We start from the raw sequence: 24,479 nt of genomic DNA on the forward strand, positions 1-24,479 counted from the left end.
CTTTGTTTGTTTGAAACAAAAGCTTTTACCATCATTTTCTTGGCACAGCAAATTGCACCTTGCTTAGCTATTGAAAGGTTTGCGAATTTCTTTTCGCTTCATTTCATTGCAATTCTCAACTAGTTTTAACTACATATAGTATGTCCATTTGCAATTCTGAAGTACTTCACCAAAATCCGCTGAAACTTAAAGGATTGACCTCGAGCCGGCTTTAAGGCCGCGTTTCATTGATATTTCTCATAATTTTCTTGTAATTTTTGTAAATGTTCGAGCATGTAATGATAAATCCTCAACTTAACGAATTGAAATCTTCGATACTCAATTTCATAAAGTCTCAAACAAATATAGAAAAAGGCCAATTTTACCCTCCGAATGGCCTTGGCATACAAATTTCTTGCATTTCCTTTTTAAGGACAACATTAGCCAATGCTAGATATATAAGTTAAACAACACATATATATATACACGATATATTAAATACATACATAAGCAAAAAACAACAAAAGGTGGAAAGGATGCAGAAAAAGAAAACAAACCATAAACAATTCTTAAAACTAAACTAATCGATCTCTAATGTTTTTAGACTTGGAATAATTTCATTGTATTTCTTGGATTGTCCAAACTTTTTGGATACTTTGTTGAGCTGCCAGTTTAATGGATCACTTAGATAGTCCCTGAAAATGAAAGAAAACAACAGTTTAAAAACAAACTCGACACGTTGAACTCGAATAAAGTGATTGATTACCTTTGTTCTTTGAGCAATTGCATCCATTGATTCTTCAGATCGGACATTTTGCCGGCATTCCCGCCATATTCTTCGGGCATCATGGATTGTGGGAAATGTTTATAGGGTGTATCGGCATTCGGTAGATGAAAATGTATCAATTTAAAGACTTCACTCTTAATGAACGGCTTGACAACGGTCAATACTTTATCCAGATATGATGGACAATTGATGACATGGATTTCCTTAAGTCGTACAGGATGTGCCTCTTGGACAAATTTCATATAGCAACGCAGTGAGCTGAGCACTGTTTTGGTCAAATGGCGTAGGGTATAACCGGCCATATCGAATATGGGAATTTCACCATCCGATAGACGGCCATCATTCTCGGTTGCGAAACGACAATCAGCCACCATGAAGAAGACCTTAATGCCAGCTGTAAAATTAAACTGATTGTGAGCCAAAAAAAAAGAAGACAAAAGGTTATTATTTTAAGCTAGTGGGCGGTGGCATTAAGTTGGCTTACCTTGTCCGCATCGAAGTCAATCAGGCGATAAAAGAGTAATTTATTATTTTCCGGTGTCAAACCAGGCAATGGTATTAAATCGCTGCTCAGGTCAGACGAGTCAGGTGGGTGGGCAGGTGGTGGTGGTGCGAGGGTTATAAAGAAAACGTCATATAAACCGGTTGCAAGCAACACCCACACTTTTTGTGTCTTTTTTTTTTTTGTCATACTTACGCTACTTGCAACAACTGCTGGGAACTGGCATCCATGGGATCACGATCAATGAATATGTGGGCATGCTTATTCCTCAATGTATAATTCAGTTCCAGCAAACGTTGTGAGGCACTTGCATCGCCGCGAGTTGTGTGCAGAAAGCGACGCAACAGTTTTGAAGCTGCAAGGGAGACCAAAATAAGTTGAGTTGCAGTTGCAGTTACAATTGCAATTTTGCAGTTGTGTCAGAGAGAAAGACAAAGCAAAAGAAAGAGTGAGAGAGAGAGACAGAGAGAGGGAAAGAGGGAGAGTGTGGAAAGGAGTCAATTTTTGTGGTTGCACAAAGAGAAAAAAATACAAGTTATGTAATCAATTATTACAAATTGCTTGGGACGGGGAATTAAGTGCTGAATAGTTGGATGGGTGGTCAATTGCTATGTGAAATTACCCAATAATCAGTAGATTTCAAAACAAAAGTAAAGTCCAGGAAAGTTTTTAAAGAAAAGAAAAATATTTGAAAATATTGTTCTTTATTATTAGTTATTTGCATAGCCCCTGAAGAAAGTCTTCAATGGAATGCAAAGATAAAATTGTTTTTATTTTTAACCTATCAAAGATTTTGACTAGTTTGATAAATCATAGAAGTGTATTGGTTAAATATGTAACAATAAATGTTAATTATATTAAGACTCTTCTTCGTTGTATAATAATTAATTAAAAATAATGAGGCCTGGTGGGAAAATGTACAAAATATAACTGTTAATGTGGTTTATACTCTTACACTTTTCCATTGGGCATAATTTTTTTCATTTAATTATTATATTTAAAAAAAAATGTTCTTCAAAAAATATAATAATCGTTTGATAGTCTAAAAACCAAAACCTAAACGCACAAAAAAAGAAAAGGATGCAAGATAGTTACACAGTTTTCGCTTAAAAATACACATTTTTGTGAGCCATTGAAACCAATCGAATTTTTATACTCATTTGACGGGAAATTTTATTCAAATTCTTTCTTAGTCTCCATAAAAAAAAAGTACTTTAGTATAAATTAATGCCGTAAAACGGTCTCGGCCAAAAGACCCAAAAATTACATACAAAACTAAGAAATGCAATTGACTCCAAAACAAATGTTTGTTTTAAACTAAAAATTTAAGTTATCTACAACTTCTTCAAAGAGTTCATAGCATTCATAACATATCAATAACATTCAAAATTTTAGAAAAAACTAGCTATCTAGCCGTAAATGGGGGACTTCCCCCTGTAGAAGAAACGGAGAAAGCTAAGATGACCACATTTTTTTCGGTTCATCATTTGAATTACCAACAAATTACTGAAATTTTCAATTTCTTTTTTTAAGTTACTTGGAAGTCGAGAAAAATCTAAACTAAAGATCGAAAACTAAGAAGTCATCAAATTGTGGTTGCCACTTTATAAAAATGTTGCAATTCCTTCATTTCTTGTTTTTAAAAATAATGCTTTTGGCATTGGCTTAGGGTTTGTATAGAGTTATATCCGTTTTTGTTTTCAGTTGCATTTGAAATCCCCAATTTGTCTGGCCCCAGTTTCAATACAAAAATCTTTAAAATTGCTGTTAAATTCGTCTATAAACCCTTTAAAAAAATTGTAGGCCTCGTCAAACTACGAAAAACTGTGAGGATTGAGTATTGTTTTTTAAACTACAAAAGAAAGTAAATTAAATTCCCCGGCGATTGAGGAATTCTCCATGAAAACCTGACAAAAAAACAGTTTTGCTATTCTTTATGAATATTCACATTTCATTATTTTTTTTTACCTTTTTGTACATATATTCATACTACATACAAACAAAAAAAAAAAAACAACTTGAATACAAAAGTTACAAACTTTTAATAGAATTTTTTGGTAATTTCAGAGATTAATAAAAGAATTAAAACAAAAAATAGACTAGGAAAATTTTAAAAGGATATTATTTTACTATATCTATATAATTTAAACTTTTCGAAAGTAAAAAATGTCTTGGAAAAAATGCGGAGCTTTTAATTTTTTTAACTTCTCACACTACTTTCTGTAAAAGGCGGATTAGGTAATTTGGAAAATCATTTATCAAAATGAAAATCTGATCAGTTATTAAGGATAAAGAGATATGTTTTGGATAAACATTTAAACAAATAAGTGAAAACTTTGTTTAAAAGCCAAATCCAACTTTTGCTAAGCATACATATGTATGTAACTTCAAAAATTCAAATACATTCTAAGATAATTCTAAGATAAAATAACAATTTAAAAAAAAATTCAATAGCGTTTTCGAAAACTGCCTTCTTCTTCTCTGTGAACTTACTATTCTTGATGATAATACAACTAATTATATTAAAGAAAAGATGAAGGAATTAACTAAACAGTGTGTACTTAATATTGAAAACATTTTATTTCACATTCCCATTGAGTCTTCATTTCTAATTCCCCTGTAAAAGCCACAAACCAACTTTTGTTCAAACAAAAATTTAGCTATAACTTTATTCAAGTTTGTGGTTGTGTCTCTATTTTTTTATTAACTTCACTTGGCTTATTAACATGGCTTATTGTCTACCTATTGACTTACATATATTTTGTGGGAATTGCGGTTGCGTTTTAATCCATTGCTGCAATTCGATAACACGTTTCTCCATTACCAACTCGTGTTCATCATCATCATCTTGATTTTTATGCACCATAGCTGAACACGCGATTCTAAAGAAGAAAAATAGAGATGCCGACCCAATCAACAATAAACTAACATTTTAAAAAAAACACACACACACACAAATAACACTAACAAAATATATGTAGGTATATATCCCAAAAAAGCGCGTCTGTGCGATGCTAATTCGCGACTGCAACTGATTTGCCGGTCTGAGACTCGGAATGGTCTCTGAAGTGAAGTTTAAGTCGATGTTGCTGCTGCCGCTGTCGCTGCTGCTGATGATGCGGTCGACGTCGTTGATCGCAAAAAAAAAAAAAATAAAATTATTATAAAGTTAACGGTTTTCGGCAAGTTCGAGCATCGAAATGGCTATACACTATACCAAGTTAGTTTAAGAATTGAAGATGGGTTTTTTTTTCTCAAACTTTGCTGCATTTTTTAACCCAAGCAATTGTTACTTATTAAGATGGTTATATAGTTGTAGAGGCATCGAGGACCTGTCCTAAATCTGTTTCTGAAAAAAAGGTATTTCACATATATTATATAAATTCCTTGTGTATTTTCTAAGCTAAATATAGATATGTGGTACTTACTAGTTAATATTAATAGTGAGTGGCTTCAGTACTCAATTCATAGGGGCGGATCGTATCTATATGTATATATAGAGTATCTTTGATTTATTGAATTGATTTCAAAAAGTGTATAAAAGTGCCATTCAAATATAAGATAAATCTTTTTTAAATCGGTTGAAAACTGCTTGAAATAAAGCAAAATTTTTTTCATTTATCGAAATATATTCAATTCTGAAAATTCCTATAAACTCTTTGTGAATCTGTAATTTAGCCAATAATTTAACCAATTATTCAAAGTGATATTTCATTTTAATGCTTTTAAATTTCAATCAATTTTGAATTTGAATGTAAGTCCAATTATTAATTTTGTGTTTTTAAAAATTAATTTCATAAAAAATTAATGAAAATGGAATAAATTGCAAAATATTTCAACAATCTTGAATTTCAAGAAGTTCTAATTTAGTTAATTTTTTGAGTATTTGAAAATGAAAAATCATGTCTTCATTTTCAATCTTCTTTAAAATCCCAAATACTAAATTTTTTGATTTAAAAAAAAAACCCTCTTCCAAATTAATTGTTTAAAGCCATTTTAAAATATACTAAATTACAATTTAATTAAATTATATTTTATTTTTTTATTTATTTATTATTAATTATTATATCAAATAATATAATAACTAACGGGTAAAGAGTGCTAGCTACTAAGACCATCAACTCAAATTGAAATATAACATTTTGAAATCGGTTAGCAATTCCAGACTGGAAAAAATGGGCCTTTGAAAATTCTAAAAAATAGCAATTAGCTATGCGAATTGTTTTTTAACGATTTTCACTCTTGTTCTAACTTTCATATTGAAAAATGATCATGTAAGTTGCGTCGTGACTTAAAAAACTTATATTTAAGCTTTTGGATTGGCCCAAGCTGCCTTAATCCGGCACTGTTAGAACTTAAATAAAATTCTTAATTCTCAATTTTTAAAAATTTGGAAAGTTATTTTAACTTTAAGTTTTCAAGGTATTGTTCGCAATTATCTTTGTGAAATTATACTTAAAAATAACTAATTGCTTATACTAAATCCATTAATTCGATACTTCGAATATACCCACTTAATTTGAAAGGGTATAAAAGAAAAAAACGATGAAAAATTAAAGTACCCCACAATGCTGACTCTGAGACTCTGGAAAAACATTATTGCAACTACAACTGGCTATGCGGTCGACATAATTTGTAGTACATACATACATAAGTATGTATGTACATGTGTATGTGATTGGTGGGGCAAAGGGGAAGAAGAAGGGGTTTGTAGATCAGACATACAGCTGATGGGATGGATATACATATATTTTGTGCTATTTACGTAAGCCAGTCAAGTGTTTTTAGTGCGTGTTCAGAAGGTCGAAGTGGGCATTGTACTCAATATTCCGGGGTACAATTCTACGTGGATGGATGATACCCGACCTCTCTATCCCTAACCACATATACATACATACATACGTGGTCAAGAAACTTCTTGGCCCAAATTTGGTTTTTGGAGGAGCCATGGAATAGACCGTTTTATCGCGACATTGGCAAACAAAAAATATTTTTTGTTTTCGTTTTTGTTGTTGTTGTTGTTGTTGGTTGGGCCAGACCCAGGCGATTCCAAGTTGCGCTCCACTTGTTATGCCGCTGGCCAACTGGCTGGTTGACTGGCCGGCTGGTTGTACGTGTTTCGCAAGTTAAACCATGTTTGTATGTAACCGCAGCAACATCACCAACAACAGCAACAACAGCAACAACAACAACAACAACTTGAATTAAAACAAAACTGTCAAAAAGAAGAAGCACATCCCCAGCGAAAGCAGCTAAAAACTAAAATCAAAGCAAAATACAAAAATTAATACCACCTCCTTCCACTTCCAGTTCCGCTGACCCACCCCAATATCACCACCACCCCGCCCCTTCACTCCACACTCACTACAATCTACAAGCAAATACCGATTATCAAATTATTTAGCATTCATTTAATGCAATTCTTAAATTAAAAAAAAATAAACAATGAAAAGAAAACGTCTGACCTTGTCCAATGACCAAATGGAACTTTGCCACCAACTTCACATTCAAACTTCGACCAAAAACCACAAATAAAAAGAAAAAACAAAAAAAAAAAAAAACGCAAACCCACAATAAACGTAAATGCTAACAGAGCCCCAAAATTGAAATGTAGTCAACAATTTTGGTTATGGCCATGTGAAAAATTATATGACCAAGTTGCCGGTCGGACTACTTTATGGTGTTTATATTGTTTGGCGGGTTTTTCATTTTCAACAACCTTCAATTAAGCAGTCACATATTTGCTATAAGGAAGTAAGTGAGAAAATAGGTGTGTGAAGTTTTCCACAAAAAATTGAACAATAAAGCAAAGAATATGTAACTTGCATACCAAATAGATATCGAGAATGGTTATGGAATATTCAAAAAAGACAACGATCCTTTGAATTGTTCTATGCTAATTCTCAATTCTTAGATTGAGGCAAAGTACAATTGGCTTAAGAATTTTGTTGGCCTCTTTTTCTTAAAAAATTCAAAATTAGATAGCTTAATGACATCATGTTCTCATCGTGATAGACACAAAATGACATGAAAAACTGGCTGCATCATGGCATCAAAATGGCCCAAGAACATTAAGAAATGTGTTAACAAAAAAGCAAGCTAATTATCATCATATATTTCAACGATTTTGGTCGACTTGTATATGGCCTGTAATAGTGGGTCAACCATCTTAACTCTCGCTCTATGTTTTTTGAAAGATTGTGCAAATCAATTTTTTTTTTCTTTTGGGTTGCAACAGAATATGCTGATTGTTGGCAACATTTTTAGCATATGCATTTTGTATGCAATTTTTTGGCTAAATAATTTTCGCAATCCACTAATGGAAATCTCATCCATCATCGTCGTCATCATCAACATCATCATCATCATCATCGCCACGATTGTTGTAGAGTCCAGCAGTAACTAAATGCAAATACACAGATAGATACACATAGGTAAAAATGTACAAAATGCCTAATTGCATTATCTTGTGGAGTTTTTTGTGCAGTCATCTGTAATGGTTTATCGTTTCTTTGTATTTCGTATTATTGCCGATAAAAGTCCATTCGAACATGGAAAAAATTTATCTACCTACAGAATTGCAATCTTTTATTTAGAGAAATATAAAATAGCTTTACATTTTTGAAAAGGCGTTAGAATCTATAAAATAAAATTCAAATGGAGTCCACAATAACGTAAGTCATTAGTGCAGCCAATTTAGCTATTTTGTCACCAGCTCTGGTGAAAAACTTGAATTTTACCAGATTGAAAATATTTAAAAATATACCATAACATTTTAAATTCGTTGTATGCCAGTTAAAAAATATTGTATAACAGTTTATAAGTATTTAATGCTAGACCAAAAGTTTAGAAAAGTTCATGGCCTTTTTTTATGGATTTTGCTAAAGAAATACCAAAAATACACAGACAAAAAATGCCAGAAATACACAAAAATACCAAAAAGAGACAGAAATACCAGAAAGACACAATTTCCAAAAAAATCAAAAGAAGAAGGAAAACCGCATTCTAATTTAACCAAAAAAGAGAAACGAGAAAAAAAACAATCAAAACAATAACAACATCCAGACAGCTTAACTGGAGGTAAATTCAATATAGTTTATAAACAACAACAAAAACCAAGCTGCCAAACACACCGAAGCATCAGCGTTCCAGTTGTGGCAAGAAGAAGCACGTGCAACACAAGCGAGGGATGAAAAAATTGCAACAACCCGCGGAATTATCCACGAACCACATTCTTAACTTCTGTGTTTATGCATTTATATATATATATATATGTTTTATTTTTATAAATATATATAGGTTTTGAAATAATTTTATTTAAAACAATGGTGCCCATTGGAGCCGTGCATCCCGGCCATCCCGGTGTTGTGCATCAACCGCAGCCACCTCAACCGATGCCGACAGCTCCCAGCGGACCAAATACCCTGCAACCCAGCTCGGCATCTTCCACATCGTCGAACACAACCTCCAATAAAAGTTCATTGTCGGTGAAACCGAATTATACATTAAAATTCACCCTCGCCGGGCATACCAAGGCAGTTTCAGCGGTCAAATTTAGTCCCAACGGCGAATGGCTGGCCAGTTCATGTGAGTTGAAAGTGAATCACGTTTTGCTCTTTTTTCGTATTAAACGAATTGTTCATTAATTAATTTAGCTGCTGATAAACTCATTAAAATCTGGGGTGCCTACGATGGTAAATTTGAGAAAACCATTTCGGGTCATAAATTGGGCATCAGTGATGTGGCGTGGAGTTCGGATTCACGTCTTCTTGTCAGTGGTAGCGATGACAAAACCCTCAAAGTATGGGAGCTTAGCACAGGCAAGAGCCTAAAGACCCTCAAGGGCCATAGCAATTATGTCTTTTGCTGCAATTTCAATCCGCAATCGAATCTGATTGTCTCTGGCAGTTTCGATGAGAGTGTACGCATTTGGGACGTGCGAACTGGCAAATGCCTGAAAACGTTGCCAGCCCACTCCGACCCGGTTTCGGCGGTGCATTTCAATCGAGATGGCTCACTCATTGTCAGCTCCAGCTACGATGGACTATGCCGCATTTGGGATACAGCCAGTGGGCAGTGTCTAAAGACACTGATCGATGATGACAATCCGCCAGTGAGTTTCGTCAAGTTCTCGCCCAACGGTAAATACATATTGGCAGCTACACTTGATAACACACTCAAGCTTTGGGATTACTCCAAGGGCAAGTGCCTAAAGACGTATACAGGACATAAGAATGAGAAATATTGCATATTTGCCAATTTCTCCGTCACTGGTGGCAAGGTAAAATAAAGTCAGATACACCATAAGATGGGTAGCGAATCATTATCCTTATATATATATATATATATGTTTTTAATTTTTACAGTGGATTGTCAGCGGCAGTGAGGACAATATGGTCTACATTTGGAATTTACAAAGCAAAGAAGTTGTACAAAAGCTTCAGGGACATACCGACACCGTCCTCTGCACTGCCTGCCATCCCACAGAGAATATTATTGCTTCGGCTGCTCTTGAAAACGATAAGACCATAAAACTATGGAAATCGGATACATAGAGAAGGCGGCAGCCTATCGCTGGTATCCAGCCCTCCTCCTTCTCCTTTCCCACGCCCTACTCCAACTCTCCGCAATCACACACACACACACACACATACACAAAAACAAAATACACATATACATTTCTTTAATAATCTTATTTTAAACAAAATTTAGTTATAATTACTCTTAACCCTGGAACCATAATCTTAATAACCACCCCCCACCCCAATCCCAATTGAGTTTCTCCTTCCCTTTATTTTGTTTATTTTTTTTTTTTTTGTTTTTGTAATTGTTTCCCTTCGTTTTCCCCCTTTTCTACTCAAATCACATTCTATAAAGCAAAAAGCGGACACTCAAAACTTGCGTTTGCCAAAAACTACGAGAGACCGGTGTCCATATAATATGTATAAAATATTTATTAGCCAGAAAACAAAAACTACAATAATTACAAAAGAGAAAAAAACAAATCGGAAAACTAAAACAAAAACACTCCCCATTTATAGGCTTTAACATACACCCCAAACATATAAAATACAAATTTGTCAAAATTGATAATTCTTTTGGTGGCAAGACATTGTATAACTTAAATTTAAGCATAAAGTTCTATATATACGAAAAGAATAAATATATATATATATATTAAAATAACATATAACACAGATGAACCACAAATAATGTAAATTTTATACGAAAAAAAAGGACACAGATAAGTAATTACATATATGGTAATTGTAATATATGTATTGCTTTTTTCAAAAAAAAAAAACTAAAAAGAAAAGGAAGGGTGTTATATGTTATTTAAACTATTTGTTTTTACTTTTGGGAAGAATTATGCACATAAACTTGATTCATACCTATTAAAGAGATCTTGGCAAAATACATTATTTGTATTCAATATATATTCAAATAAGATATAAGAGGCAGAGATTAAGAACCATCTACACACATGTAAATGTGTGATGAAATTTTGGTAATTTTGTTTGGGAAATTGTGAATTTTGATTGCTTTTTTTACTAGATTGTTTTTTTGTTTTGCTTTGAAATGCCCGTTATTTATAATTTCAGTTCCTTACAATTCGAATAGTGTTGGCTAACGGTGGCATTAATAAAAGTGTCACCATATTTTTGGCATTTGCTAATTGTGATATTAAGTACGGTCACTCTACTCACGATTCTCCATTTTCCCGCCTTTTTTTATGGAGAATACATTTATTAATCAGCGAACGAGCCATAAAATTATTAACTGAAACCTGCGACGCACATGCACAAAACATTGCCAAGCCGCAACCAGTGTCTGCTATTGAGTGACAAGTGAATACAAAAACGGCGCAAAGCTGTCATCTGTCTCTTTCTCGTTGTCATTGCTCGCCCGCCAATACCAACACCACCGCGCCAACACCGTCCCCGGACCCCGACCCCCCGTTGCTGCTGCTGCTGACGGCAGCAACAAAAAAAAAAATCGAACAAAAAAAAAAATAATAAAGAAAATATAAGGAAACCAAGAAGTGAAGTAAATCAAGTCATATAGCAAAAATAGCAAAAGGAATAGTCATAAGAACAAGATGAGCAACGATGTACATAAGCAGGAATTGGGTGCCGAAGTGGTTGCCATTGGCAGTGTGGGCGGCGGCGGTGGTGAGAGTGGAGTTAACAGTGCCTCCGCCTCCTCACCCAATTCGGGTGCCGCCTCCACCGAAGATGCCCAGGAGAATACACGAGCCATATATGAGAATTTATGCCGAGAGCTAAACATGGATCGTCAGACTGAAGAGGATGGCTACAAAACATTTCAAGAAGTGTGTCAACGCTGCTCTTTGGAGGTAAGTGCCAACAGCAAGAGTAGATCCAATTCATCTATATCTATCTATCTATATATGTACATATATATAAAATTGGGTTTCGCCTTTCGCTAGGGCGATGTAAGGCATTGGTTGTGTTGCTGTCTCTACATGGCTTGCCGAAAGTTCAGCATGCCCACTGTAAATGGAGAGGATGCTGTGGTACGGGGTAATGGTGTTTCCCTCAATAATCTGTTAAGATGCTGTCAAATTAGGTGAGCAATCGAATCGACTCACTTGGATTACAGAAATAAGTAATGTATTTTGTGTACTTTAAGCATCTACGATTTCAAGACCAAGATCAAACAATGGTGTGACATGGCCAATCTATCTCCGGATTGTAAAAATCTTATTGAGATTGTTGATCGCAAATTTAGCATCACATTTACTTTATATAAGAACTATCGGGTTATCTTTGAGACAATCTTTCTATGTCCGCCCAACGAGAAGAAGCACTCCAAGTACAGGTAAGATACATACATCATATCTCATTCGTTTTTGAAACAATTTTGGAATTTAATCAATCATACATTCATTCAGTTCTTTACATGCCAATCATACCAGTCATGGCAGATGCTCCTACATCAAATTGGACGACATCTGTTGGCGTCTCTTTCTCTGCGCCAAGAATCAGAAACCGGCAACAACTGTAGATTTAGTTACATCGTATAATCTAATGATCTGCTGTATTGACCTGATCTATGCCAATGTGTTGGCCGAAAAACGCTCTGATCTCATAAATCCCGATTTTGAGGGTCTGCCATCGAACTGGAATTCACCGGATTTCCGGGCCAGGGACAATTGTATACTCGTTTATTTCTGCGAAATGTCAGTTGAGGCCAAAGCCATGAAAGAGACATTATTTCCCAAAATCATTGCCAGTTTCTTTCAAGCAAAGGTAAGCCAGCCATTCGAATATCCTTTGATCCCAACATTTCAACATTTCATCATTTTACTGCTGCAGACGATTTATGGAAACAAGGATACCATGCTGGGACTATTGGCCCGTGAAAACTGTGAACGCAATCTAAGATCTCTGAACATCAGCTATGAGCAATATGTGCTGAGTGTTGGCGAATTGGATGAGCGTATCCTAAGTGCCTACGATGCCAACGAGCATACAAATCTCAATGAGCAGGCCCTGAAACCGCCTGTTACGCCATTGACACGCAAACAGGATCTACCATCCCATACGACAGCGTCAGACCAAAAATTTGAGGCTGTAAAAAATGCTACGAAAAATGTTAAACAATTACTTGCATTTAGTGGCATCAAAGAGCCAACGGATTTTGTTAAGTAAGTGATATTGAGTTTATTCCTCCATTTGGACTCTCATTTGATATATATGTACATACATATTCATAGGCAAGCTGGAGATGATGTGGTTGCAAAACTGGTGCAAAGTATCAAACAAATGAAGCAAAAATTTCTAGCCAAATATCCGGAGGGTATTGATCGTTTTGAATTGGCCGAATGCAATTTTTACTATCTACTCGATCATATATTGCGTGCCGAAACTGAACAGAAAATTAACAAACCCAAAATTGATCTCAAACGTCAACTGGTGCAGAAGGTATCGTTGTCCATATTTAATGTCACCCTAATGGCGTGCTGTGTGGAGCTGGTGCTGGCGGCATATGAAACCGAATGGAAATTCCCATGGATAAACGACTGTTTCAGTATTAGTGCCTTCGATTTCCAGAAAATAATTGAAATTGTGGTACGCCATGGCAGTCGTGTGGGCTTTCTCAATCGCAGCCAGATCAAGCATCTAAATTCAATTGAGGAGACGTGTCTGGAGCGTTTGGCCTGGTCACGCACCTCGCCCGTATGGGAGATGATTGCCTCTGCTGTGAAACCGTTGCCCACATCATTGGATGTGAATCGTGATCAAACAGCTGGAGCATTGCAAATATTTTTAAGAAAAGTCTATCTCCTGGGTTGGCTGCGCATACAGAAATTGTGCTCCGAATTAAATTTAAGCAATCCAACGCCAGAGAAAGTTTGGCATATATTCGAACATTCGATAGCGCAGGAAACGGGTCTAATGCAAGATCGTCATCTCGATCAAATCATTATGTGTGCAATATATATTTACATAAGAGTAAGTACAGTCCACCAAAAATCACTCTCATGATCCAATTAAACTAAACTAAACATACATACATACATATAAATAGAGACAGCATGCTCCAAGCAGCCATCTCCTTCTGACTTGGATGAGAATCTCTACCATATAACTATTCATCTAATGTCATTCTCTCTCTCTCCCTGTCTCTTCCATGACCATGTGCTCTGTCTGTAATCGTAGGTTACAAAAATGGCGGAGCCAAAATTTATTGACATTATGCGCGCCTATCGCAATCAACCGCAGGCGGTAAATAATGTCTATCGCGAGGTGCTAATCCTGGAGGGTGGCGAGACCAAATATAAGGATATTATTTACTTCTATAATAAGCATTATGTGGACCGCATGAAACAGTTCTCCATTAGCTATCTGGACAGGACTGTCGATGTGAGTAGCCAGCTATCATTATCCATACATACATATGTGCTATGAGTTAACTTGATATTTATTTTGTAGCCGGCGGATTTACTGCTTTCGCCACATCCAACGGAACGTCCTGCCCTGCCCAAGAAGCTGACACAAAATCATGTTTATATAACGCAAATGCAAAAGAACGAAACTCTTGTATCGGACAATAATATGATCTATGAATTCTATCGGAGTCCCGGCAAGGTAGAGACACTTAAACAAATCTTTTGATATCATCACTATCCTATGTTTATTCCTCTCTCAGGATCTGGAACGAATGAATGAAAAAGTGCGAGGAGCTTCCGGCAAACGAATGCTGTGCTTTGGCGATGAGGCTGGCTTGGGACCAATTGATTCAAAGCGTTTGGTACGCAATCTGCAATCCGACTAGAACTCAATCACGATCTTTCAGTCCACATCCTGCTTAGACCCATCATATTCTCTTTTAGGCTTAAGTCTTAGACGAAGTGAAATTCTTTCCTGTTGTCCATTTTGTCCCTCTGTGGCCAAAGAGATGATGAATATTTGTTGTTTTCTTCTCTTTCTCCACGTTTTATTTTTTTTTCCACTATTTAAAACAACAACAACAACAAAAGAAAAACCCAAAAACCCAATTTTTTGGTGTCTGGTAGTTTGCTAGACACAGTCACAAGAAGATCTCACACTGAGTACTGAGATCTTCTTATTTTTTCTTATTAGGGGGCAGCTTAGATTCTTAATATATACCTAAATTTTATTTTTATCAATTGATTGATTAGGCGCGATACTCTTTACTTAAAACCTGACATTTTCAGTTTTTCTTCTATACATTTAAATAATACGCGCCGTTTGCTCTATATTTTAATTGTTTTTCGCCTTTTTTTTTAGCTTGACACATTTAATTTAACATACACACACAACGGATAAACATTTACACATGCTCACACAAACACACACACACACACACACACACACACACACACACACACACACACACACACACACACACACACACACACACACACATATATATATATATATATACCTTTTATTTACATTTTTTTTAATTAATTGCGCTTTGGATTTGTGATTTTCATCCAATCTAAATGCACACGCCTAGGCATAGAACAAAAAAAAAAAAGAAAAAAACAAAATCAACAACAACAACACTTATTAAGAGATTTTTTTTTTAGCAAAAAGCTCTGGTCAAGCTCTTCCCCTAACAAAGAGTTGGTCTCCTGCTCCAATAACAAACAAAATTAAATATTTTACAACAAAAACGTGTACATCATTATACACATACACACACACACACACACACACATTAACATATATAAATATACATATGAACATATATAAATCATTATATATACAAAGCAACAAAAAAGGAAAAAAAAAATGTATACATCAAAATAAAATTTAATAATTTTTTTCTTGATTTTTTTTTCCAAAACAATTGAATTCATTCTTCACGTAGCCCATCATCATTTCGAAATGAATTCAAATTCGTTTTAATGCCATTTTTCAACATAATGTTTTCCAAATGTATTGTTGAATATTTTGGCATCATTAACAATACTAAAATTTCACATATTGATTATGTTTTAAGTTAAATATGTATATACACATATGTTTTAAGCATAAAAATCATATATAAATATTCTGAATCATTTTGGAATTCGAAATTAAAAGGTGATTTTTTTCTGAAATCAATTTTGATTGGAAAACATGTAAGTGGGCTAAATATTTGTATTCGTGTTGGATTGAACGAGTTGCTTGCTGACAATCAAAAACAAAATAAATTTGAGGAATTGAACAATGTAGTGAGCAGCTGAATAAGTGAGCAAGTGAACAAAATAAGTGAGTTCAATTACTGTGAAAAAAAGAAAGCTAAATTAACCCAACAATAAATTGTAGGTATTATTTACATCAACGAATAAGTATGCAACAGAAATTTTTTAGTGGTGATCTACAATCCCGATTCCAGTTTGTATGGATCAATTTGGAATATTGAGCACATAGAACATTCTCGTCAAGATCCGTGAATTAAGGTTCTGAGATGATTTACTTAAGGATCTAGCTGCTTGATGAAAACTAGTCTTGACCCGTCCAAGAATCACAATGCTCGATCGTCGATCAAAAACACAAAATTCTTTTTTTATCTTTATCTTTATTTTGGTTTCAATAAATAAATGGCGGAGTATTATTAGCTCTCCAGACGCAGTGCATCGGAAATGTAGTCCAAAGCGGAACGTTGCTCGCCACTCAACGACGTTAGAGGATTGGAATGCATGCGCTTTGTAAGCAATGAACTGCAGGTGAAGAGCGGTGCAGCTTGTTCTGCGATAATGCGATAGGCGACACGTCGCCATGTAGATGTGACCACATCCAAATGGTCCACTAGAGCCGAACGGCAGGCGGGCAAATCATCCGAACGCGCCATATTCAACAGATGAGCCATGGCCAGGCACAGTTGCTGCTGCAGTGCGTCCCGATGATTGTATTCCTCATAGCTATCCAAGGCATTGGACCGTTCGGTGGCCGCCAATAGAGAGCGCCAGACTTCAGTGTAATGTGACCCGAAATCGGAACGTTGTTCCACTTGCAGGAGGACAGCGGTGGCATTGATGCGCACTTTAAAATTACCATGTTGGACAATGAGTTGTGACAGTGTTGGAAAGAGTAAGTTGGACATCTGGACACAAGAGGATGGCGTTGTGAACAGGGCACGATTCTTAACCAAATTGCCAAGAGCATAACAAGCATTCCATTTGACCTTCGCACTGCCAGCATTGCGCACACAGTCCAGCAGTTTGATCAGAGCACCTTCCCGCTCTGCCTGTGGAGGCAACAGTTGCAGAAGATTGCCCAGCGAGCGCACAGCATTGGCTCGCACCTTGTCATGATCGCTGCATGCCTTGGTAGCTGCCACAATGAGACGTCCAAGCAGGTCATCCGAAATGCGTTCCGTTTGAACAGAAGCCACCAGGAGAGCATCACTGATGTTGCCCAGAGCCCAGGCGGCTTTAATACGAACAGCCAACTGGGTATTGTCCGTTAGGCGTAGAGTCGACTCGGCTGCATTCTCGATGAAGACCAGGTCGGACCGCAGACTGGGATGGAGCACATAGACGGCCAGCGCCCGCAAGGCAGCACTGCGTACCAAATGCTCCTCGGCATCGTCACTGCTGCAGCCGCTGAGAAAGGCCAAGAGGCCATTACGTTGCGGTCTGGGGAGACGGTCAAAGCTATTGCTTCCCATATTGGCCAGTGCATCGCAGAGGGAGCATTTTAGCGAGGCGCTCGCCTCATTCATGTAGGCGGCATAAATAAAAGGCAAAAGCCGTAGCCAGAAGGCGAGATGTTGTTCCTGCTCCGACGACTGTTGATCCTGGCAATAACGGGCCATTTGATAGCCCAAAGTGTCCAGACAGCGAGCCGCATAGAGTCGCACATCCTGCGAGGGATCTTGTAGGCAGGAGGCGATCACACGACTTAGACGAATCAGATGAAGCTGGAGTAAGGCAAAATGCGTCGCCATGGCCATGATAACCTGTAGGCACTCTAAACGCAAGGGTGGAGTTGTTGAGGAGGTTTCCAAATAACGGAGTACTTGTCGCAGGAGCCAGGAGTTGCGTGGTATAGGCGGCACGGGCACCGGCTGCTCCAGAGTCTTCATCTGCTCGCCCAATCTATCTTCCTCAGACGCCTCGATTTCCTCTTCTTCATCGGAATCGCAGAACTCTTTTAGCTCACTTTCATAGGGTTGCTCTGTTGGCAGTGGACGCGTTGTGGCCAGTCCCACAGCACAGGCCATTTCCTGGGTTAATTTGGGTGTGGCCACCAGCATTTCCATCACCAACAAGGCGGACACTGCGACTGGAGTATCATTGTGCTTAGCCAGTTTCTTTACGTAAGGAACAAACTCATAGACAAAGCCCATTTCCAACTGCTCGAAGGGAGTAGCTTGCACCAGGACAGCCAAACATTTGAGGCACTGCGTCAATACAGGCGGCACATACTCACGTTGCAAGATGGTCGAGAGATTCCGGTAGGCACACATCACCGCACTGGCCAAACTGACAGCAAATGGTGTATAATTACTGGGACCCTTGGCACTTGCCTGATTCAAGTACATCTTGGAGCCGTACAGCAATTGGGCAGCCACCTGCAAAGCCATTGCCCGGCAACGGGGATTGCCATCCAATTGACCCATGGCAAGTAAATTATCTCGACGCTCCGTGTCACTGGGAAAGATTGCATGCCAGTAGCCATAGAGCTGGCGTCGAGGCAACTGTTTGGCTAATGCACTAAGCAACTGCAGTGCTGCCACTCGTACTTTGGCTTGCAGATGATGGATTTGGCGCTGCTCTGGATGGGCCAACTCCGTTTCGGAGGGAGTGAAGCCTTCAGAGTCACCGGTGCGACATCCGTAGTCCAGATTCCCTTGAAGCAGTAATCTGTCCCTGGGTGATGTTAATGCTGTCTCCACTTGATTGTCTACTTGTTGGCTGGCCTTTTGCTTAGTCAGAGAACGCATTTTTCTGGCCTTTGTTCGTCGGCCACCTTGATTGTTCTTGCTGTTGTTGTTGCTCGATCCCGGCTCGTCGTCGCCCTGCACATGGACGTGCGATTGCTGTGCTGGTTGCACTCTCCAGGGCAATAGACGTTGTTCACTTCCATACTGAAGGTTAGCTAGAATGAAACCCATCAAACGGGAGGCATGCTCCTCTGCATAGTCTGGCCGTAGGGAAATTATCTTTACCAGCAGCTGAAACGTTTGTGTTAACTGTATGGGCACCTCCTCTGCCTGCGACTGTAGCCAACGACCCTCGAACTGGGGTTGCAGCAGATTGTCCGCCAACTGGTCAGCCAGGGGCAACGTATCGACATCCGATTCCAAATCTAGTTCCATAAAGATGACATCTTGGCATAGCATAAGTAACCAGGAGGTCTCCACAGACATGGGCTGCTTAAGAATTGCTACCCTTGGCCAATAGTGCCTTAATTCCGTGCCAGGAATCACTTTTAGTAGGGTGACTAGGAAAGTCAGCTCAGCCGGCCGCAATTGTTCCACCCGGAGGAGCAGATATTCCACCAGGCGATGGATATCACCCAGTAGTTCTAACTTTTTGGAAACCAATAGCTCGTTTAGCCATGTTAACCAGGCGACCAACAGGTTCTCTCTTTCCGTTGTCGCTGTTGCTGCCAACAGCTGTTCGAGTTCCTCCACTCTGATGCCATGCCCATCAATTGTGGCAAGCTGTATATTTCGCAATAGCTGGATCTGGACTTGATATGGCCCGGAAGCTGGCTCAAATCCTTTTGAGCATTCATCTATGACGTGCAAAAGCGCTTCGCAGGCCTCTCGCTCCTTGTCCATTAGGAAAACCGAAACAGTGTGCCCGTACTATTAGAGTAAAAATAAAGAATTCCTATGAATCATCTTGAACTCAGAGCGAGCGAACTAGTTCAAACGGTTGTTCTTTGGCGGAAATTTAAATTGACAGAAAAACTAAAAAATTATTAAACAGCATTTGAGGAATTTGTATTTGTCATTTATTATTGAATACAGAACATAATCAGCAATATTATTAGTTTTAAATCGTATATATAGAATTTTATGAGAATGAATGACATTCCCCCTCCCCTTCATAATTACGAACCCAATATACATACATACAAATATCCATACTATACAATAAAATATATATCATATTTATCCCTGAGCAAACAATATTCAATACTGGCCAACAATAGTTTACTTCGAGTTCGTGCTACCTGTATTTAGGTGTGGAAGGGGAGGATTTGCTTAGAAGCATTTAAATTTTCATACATATATTCTCTCAGGCGGGCATTTTTAATGAGATTGAACAGGGGAAGTCATATATTGGTAGGCATATAGGATAATTTGTACAATATTTTGTTGGTTTTTTTTTACAATATTTTGTTTTGTTATATAGTATATAGTTGTCGAAGTCTTTTGAAAACACACATAGCCAAAATGTGAGCTCTGTAATGTATATAATGTATATGTATATAGATCTAATATAATTTGAATCTTTGGCAAGACCGCAGATATATCATCACAAGAATCGTTTTTGTTTTGTTTTTTGTTTTAGATTTTTATCATCTACTACGTCTTCATTATAGTATATATATATATATATATATAATATATTTAGTATGTATGTACGTAAACCTATAAATCCGTGCAAAGTATGTATCTAAAATGTACCTAAAATAATTTGGCTAAATCTGGAGCAGTGTTTTCGGGTACTGACTATAATTATGCATGAGAATGATGATGATGATGATGATGACGATGATAAAGGAATATATGAATTATGTTAAAGTTGACTTGGGTTGATGCTGGGGGACGGTGACATGGTTAGACTAAGTACCAACTGAGTTTAAATTCTGATTTTGTTCATCTGCACCAATTGGATAGAGATGCACTAATATCGCATAATAATGACAGGCCGCTGCTAGCACCACAAACAAATGCCATATGGCATGGGCCATGGGTATCAAACCGTCCGATTTGAAAAATATAATGCCCAATATATAAAAAGCACCACCGTATTTCAATTGTATCATTCCATTGAAATCATGTCCGGTTAATATCACAACCAAGGCAGGTCCCAGACCCATTATCAAATAGAAAAATGTTTCCAAACATTTGTAACGTTCATGGAACATCTATGAAATAAACGAAATACAAATTTTGTATATATAGATATAGAACTTGGACTTGGATAATTATTTTAAATACCAACCTGCTGATAGGCTATGCCTATGCCAGCCATTAACCAAATTAACCATTCCATGCAAAACAATATTGCCGAATGATCAGTGTTCTCAAGTGTTATCCATGGAAAATATGAGCCAGCAATGAAAACATAAATCATGGCTCGATCGCAACGATGAAGTATATTCTTTAATCCCTGATACGTATGCCATCCCAATGTGGGCCATGACTTGTAATTAGCTGGTGGTCTGTGCAAAAGAATTAACATTAACGTATAAAACAAATTTGCCCTCTATCGATCCTTGGTATCTCTCTCTCTCTCTCTCTCTCTCTCTCTCTCTCTCTCTCTCTTACTTACTTGTGTTCCGCACAGTAGCAGGAGCAATGAAAAAAGGTTGAAACGGTGAATAGCATACAAAGGGCACCGCCATATACCCAGGATACCAAATATTGATTAGGGCTAGTCGAGCGTTCAAATAATTTGATGGCCGCAAATAGAGCGGGTACAATCCAAATGCCATGAGTTATTACATTTGCCATCTGTTCGATCTGAGAATAACAAACAGGTAACAAAAACAAACAATTGAAACTGTATTAATAATTAAACACCCAGAGTTTTGGTCAACAAGGTAACGATTTATTACTCATTCTCTCCCCATTCTCTTAGACATATGACGTACATAGATGATAGACGATTCCAAGAATACTCCGACATTTTAGTTCACCTGTTTCTAAGTATAACTCGGCTATTTCATTTTCTATTGTTATGAAATTTTATAGGCCAATTGTTATTAATAGCAAATATTATAGAAGATACTAATTTGTTTTTTAAAAGCCATCTTTGGAAAATTAAAACTTGATACTTCAATTCCAAATCGTTTTCGATGTGTAGATAGACTTATCGGTCTTATCATCTTAACTTTATAGGTAATTGGGGACTTACCTCAGTTGGCTGATATGCCTGACCAGGCTTAGCTTTGGCATTTTTCCATTTAATATTTCTCAATTGTAATTTGAGTGCTAAATTCGTTTTAATGATGGATTTCCAGAATTGATTGAATAGATTATCCAGAAATGAGTATTTCTCTTGAATATCCTGAATTAAATTACGGTAACTCATGTTCACGCAGGTGACGTCCACTGGCGGGGGAGCTGCAACTGGAACTGGAAGTGGTGCCTATGGTGGTGGTGGTGTTGTTGTTGGTGTTGTTGGTGGCAGCGGCAACGTCGGTTCAACTGCGGATACATTTGTTGTTCTTTTTGATAAATTGATTGCTTATAAATAATAGTGGAAGCCGTTGCTATCTAACAACGGGTAGCCTTATAGATAAGTGGGTAGACGACATTTTTATGATACTAAGGTAGACAGGCAATGCAGGCAAGGCAAAGTTGTTTGTATATGGCCAATTAAATGGTCTTTATATGTTATTAACCGACTTTTTAGGACTATTTAGGGGTATTAGTACCTAAAGTAAGGTCAACTGAGAAGAAATTGTTCAAAGTATTTGGATATTTTTTTTGATTAAAAGCTCTTGAATCCATTCCACTACCCATTCCATATCTCTCCACGTATCAAATCATCTCATCATCATCATCATCATCATCATCATTTTCATCATTGTGGACTTAATTGATTGATTGACTTCTTAATAGTTTATATACAAATGGATTTGCCAAAACCCCTGACCTTAATATGAAATTCCATAATATTCTATAGTGTATAAAATGTCCAATTGAATGCGAAACCAGTTTTAAAATCAGTAAATTCATATACATAAGTACATGTGTAACATATGTATATATTAGACTTATATATACATATGTCTTTACGTACAGTCGGATCTATCTTATCTTATGCTAGTCGAACATTGGCTCAAAGTTCAAAAAATCATTGCGCACAGTGGTCCAACAGACATACAAACAGACAGAAATCTCTTTTTACGGGGGTAGATAATCAATGCCAATTAAAGTCAAGTTTCCATAGATTATGCATTATCAATTTGCTTGATTAGAAAAACCTCAATTGAAATATTTGATATACTAGTGTAAATCTTAAAAATTGAACAAGAGTTAGGGGAATTCTAAGGGAATGATCCAAGACCTTATCTGTAAGAAAATTAAAATATGTATTAACTTTTGAAAAAACTACAAGTTCTGATCTCATTTCCGAATCGGTTTAGAACTAGACACTTAGAAAGCGACAAAAATTTTCTTTAAATTTCCATTTGCAACAAATTTATTCTAAATCAAAAATAGTCAAAAAACTATATATCCATGATTACCTAAATAATGTTGTTAAAATTCAAAGAGTCCAAAGATGGGGGTAAAAATCTTGAATTTATAGTTCAAAAATCTGAAATCTGAAACTTAACCAAATTTGTAAAATATGTCCTAGTCTTTTTATCCAAAAGTATGATCTCATAATGAACATAAAGAAAAATATGTGATGGTAATGCTTTTTCCCTTTATGTTCAATTTTGGCTCTTGGCCATGTTGTTCAAGCTAGGCCCAATTAATTTTGGCCAGTTGCCCAAGGCAACGAACAAAACGAGAGAATGAGAACAGCCTCCGACGCAGTCATCAATCTGTCCACCCCTTTGTTTGTGTCATGTGGGGGATGGGGGATAGTGGAGGCGACAGCCCATATACATATACATCTATAATATATAAACAGTTAATACACCCCATCGGCTGTTTTCAATTTTCAGGTTATAAACGATAGAAAATTGAGCCTGTATTCCATTTCGAGTGTCGACTTGCACATACTCTATATAAAATATATGATAAATTTCTTAGATGAATCTGTGCATGACCGGAACTAGGGTACATTGGGATAAAGGGTAAATATCATATGCTATTTGCTAAATCTCAATATACCCACCTCATTCTGGGCACCAACATAACAAAGGGTAAAGGAAGGGTAGCCTTGGCAATGATGATAGCGACATGGGGGGCCATTTTAGTGAATGCGGTGAGGGGAAAGGGCGAGGGGGGGTGCCATGTGGAGCACAGTATGTCATCTTTGTTTACATCGCAACGTCTTTTTGGGGATGGCGATGGGTGTGGGTGGCGAGATTCTCGTCATTGGTTAATCCAATTTGTACGAGCCAAGGCGGTGTAAGGGAGGGGCTCAGATGGGGTTCTACTCGATTCCCGGGCTAATTTCTTATGCAAAATATATCATTTCCGCATACTTAATGTTTATGTAAGTTTCGTTTCGATTTGCAAAGAATTTGATTTGAGAAACTTACGGTAAACAAATGTTGAGAATATAATTATTGTTGTTGTTGTTGTAGTTTCTCTTTATCCCCCACATTTGAATTATTTAGCCTCACGTGGAATCGTACTACAACAGGTGTCTGTCTGTCTCAACTTAATTACAACTTCTATCAAGTTTGTTGTGGTTGTTTCTCAAAAACAAGAAAAGCAACAACTACAAAAAACGAATATCTCAGACACGGCACGAAATATATTCTCAGACGACAAAAGAGAACAAACGGACCACCACAACGACGACCGCTCGCCACGAAACTGAAAACAACAATGAGGCGAATACAAAATGAAACGAAA

The 24,479-nt window shown here is 37.1% G+C and overlaps 5 protein-coding genes across 5 annotated transcripts; 2 read left to right on the forward strand and 3 right to left on the reverse strand.

Annotated features, from left to right (window-relative positions):
* Nucleotides 1-521: 521 nt before the first annotated feature.
* On the reverse strand, nt 522-4,313 carry LOC6641454 (alpha-tocopherol transfer protein). Its single transcript, XM_002064082.2, has 6 exons — nt 4,237-4,313; nt 4,023-4,150; nt 1,464-1,623; nt 1,251-1,332; nt 746-1,173; nt 522-674 (listed from the first exon to the last, which is right to left on the reverse strand). Exons 2-6 carry the CDS (start codon nt 4,132-4,134, stop codon nt 560-562), a joined length of 897 nt encoding a protein of 298 aa, XP_002064118.1. The 5' UTR covers nt 4,135-4,150; nt 4,237-4,313; the 3' UTR covers nt 522-559.
* Nucleotides 4,314-8,282: 3,969 nt separating this feature from the next.
* LOC6641120 (protein will die slowly) lies at nt 8,283-10,454 on the forward strand. The gene is made up of 4 exons (XM_002064083.4): nt 8,283-8,348; nt 8,568-8,855; nt 8,924-9,549; nt 9,635-10,454. Exons 2-4 carry the CDS (start codon nt 8,594-8,596, stop codon nt 9,821-9,823), a joined length of 1,077 nt encoding a protein of 358 aa, XP_002064119.1. The 5' UTR covers nt 8,283-8,348; nt 8,568-8,593; the 3' UTR covers nt 9,824-10,454.
* Nucleotides 10,455-10,974: 520 nt separating this feature from the next.
* Nucleotides 10,975-14,750, forward strand: LOC6641121 (retinoblastoma family protein). The gene is made up of 9 exons (XM_002064084.4): nt 10,975-11,625; nt 11,719-11,858; nt 11,922-12,110; nt 12,184-12,541; nt 12,608-12,939; nt 13,009-13,747; nt 13,955-14,158; nt 14,228-14,383; nt 14,445-14,750. The coding sequence occupies exons 1-9, from the start codon at nt 11,368-11,370 to the stop codon at nt 14,568-14,570; spliced, it is 2,502 nt and encodes an 833-aa protein (XP_002064120.1). The 5' UTR covers nt 10,975-11,367; the 3' UTR covers nt 14,571-14,750.
* Nucleotides 14,751-16,317: 1,567 nt separating this feature from the next.
* Nucleotides 16,318-19,560, reverse strand: LOC6641103 (HEAT repeat-containing protein 6). The gene has a single exon (XM_002064085.3). It carries the CDS (start codon nt 19,539-19,541, stop codon nt 16,365-16,367), a length of 3,177 nt encoding a protein of 1,058 aa, XP_002064121.3. The 5' UTR covers nt 19,542-19,560; the 3' UTR covers nt 16,318-16,364.
* A 121-nt stretch (nt 19,561-19,681) lies between these two features.
* Nucleotides 19,682-24,442, reverse strand: LOC6641144 (monocyte to macrophage differentiation factor). The gene is made up of 5 exons (XM_002064086.4): nt 24,161-24,442; nt 21,853-22,145; nt 21,268-21,458; nt 20,938-21,157; nt 19,682-20,860 (listed from the first exon to the last, which is right to left on the reverse strand). Exons 2-5 carry the CDS (start codon nt 22,027-22,029, stop codon nt 20,555-20,557), a joined length of 894 nt encoding a protein of 297 aa, XP_002064122.1. The 5' UTR covers nt 22,030-22,145; nt 24,161-24,442; the 3' UTR covers nt 19,682-20,554.
* Nucleotides 24,443-24,479: the final 37 nt, after the last annotated feature.

This window comes from Drosophila willistoni (genome assembly GCF_018902025.1).
Source record: "Drosophila willistoni isolate 14030-0811.24 chromosome XL unlocalized genomic scaffold, UCI_dwil_1.1 Seg141, whole genome shotgun sequence".
NCBI lineage: Eukaryota > Metazoa > Arthropoda > Insecta > Diptera > Drosophilidae > Drosophila > Drosophila willistoni.

Bases quoted from the DNA above. Each gene is read 5' to 3' on its own strand.
- LOC6641120 (XM_002064083.4), top strand. From the start codon at position 8,594: ATGGTGCCCATTGGAGCCGTGCATCCCGGCCATCCCGGTGTTGTGCAT. The intron at 8,856-8,923 runs GTGAGTTGAAAG...TAATTAATTTAG, and splicing joins CGAATGGCTGGCCAGTTCAT to CTGCTGATAAACTCATTAAA. The intron at 9,550-9,634 runs GTAAAATAAAGT...TAATTTTTACAG, and splicing joins TCTCCGTCACTGGTGGCAAG to TGGATTGTCAGCGGCAGTGA.
- LOC6641121 (XM_002064084.4), top strand. From the start codon at position 11,368: ATGAGCAACGATGTACATAAGCAGGAATTGGGTGCCGAAGTGGTTGCC. The intron at 13,748-13,954 runs GTAAGTACAGTC...CTGTAATCGTAG, and splicing joins CAATATATATTTACATAAGA to GTTACAAAAATGGCGGAGCC. The intron at 14,384-14,444 runs GTAGAGACACTT...TTCCTCTCTCAG, and splicing joins TCTATCGGAGTCCCGGCAAG to GATCTGGAACGAATGAATGA.
- LOC6641144 (XM_002064086.4), bottom strand. From the start codon at position 22,029: ATGAGTTACCGTAATTTAATTCAGGATATTCAAGAGAAATACTCATTT. The intron at 21,459-21,852 runs GTAAGTCCCCAA...TGTTATTCTCAG, and splicing joins AGGCATATCAGCCAACTGAG to ATCGAACAGATGGCAAATGT. The intron at 21,158-21,267 runs GTAAGTAAGAGA...TCTTTTGCACAG, and splicing joins TGCTACTGTGCGGAACACAA to ACCACCAGCTAATTACAAGT.
- LOC6641103 (XM_002064085.3), bottom strand. From the start codon at position 19,541: ATGGACAAGGAGCGAGAGGCCTGCGAAGCGCTTTTGCACGTCATAGAT.
- LOC6641454 (XM_002064082.2), bottom strand. From the start codon at position 4,134: ATGGTGCATAAAAATCAAGATGATGATGATGAACACGAGTTGGTAATG. The intron at 1,624-4,022 runs GTAAGTCAATAG...TCTCCCTTGCAG, and splicing joins GCAATTCCCACAAAATATAT to CTTCAAAACTGTTGCGTCGC. The intron at 675-745 runs GTAATCAATCAC...TTTCATTTTCAG, and splicing joins CAATTGCTCAAAGAACAAAG to GGACTATCTAAGTGATCCAT.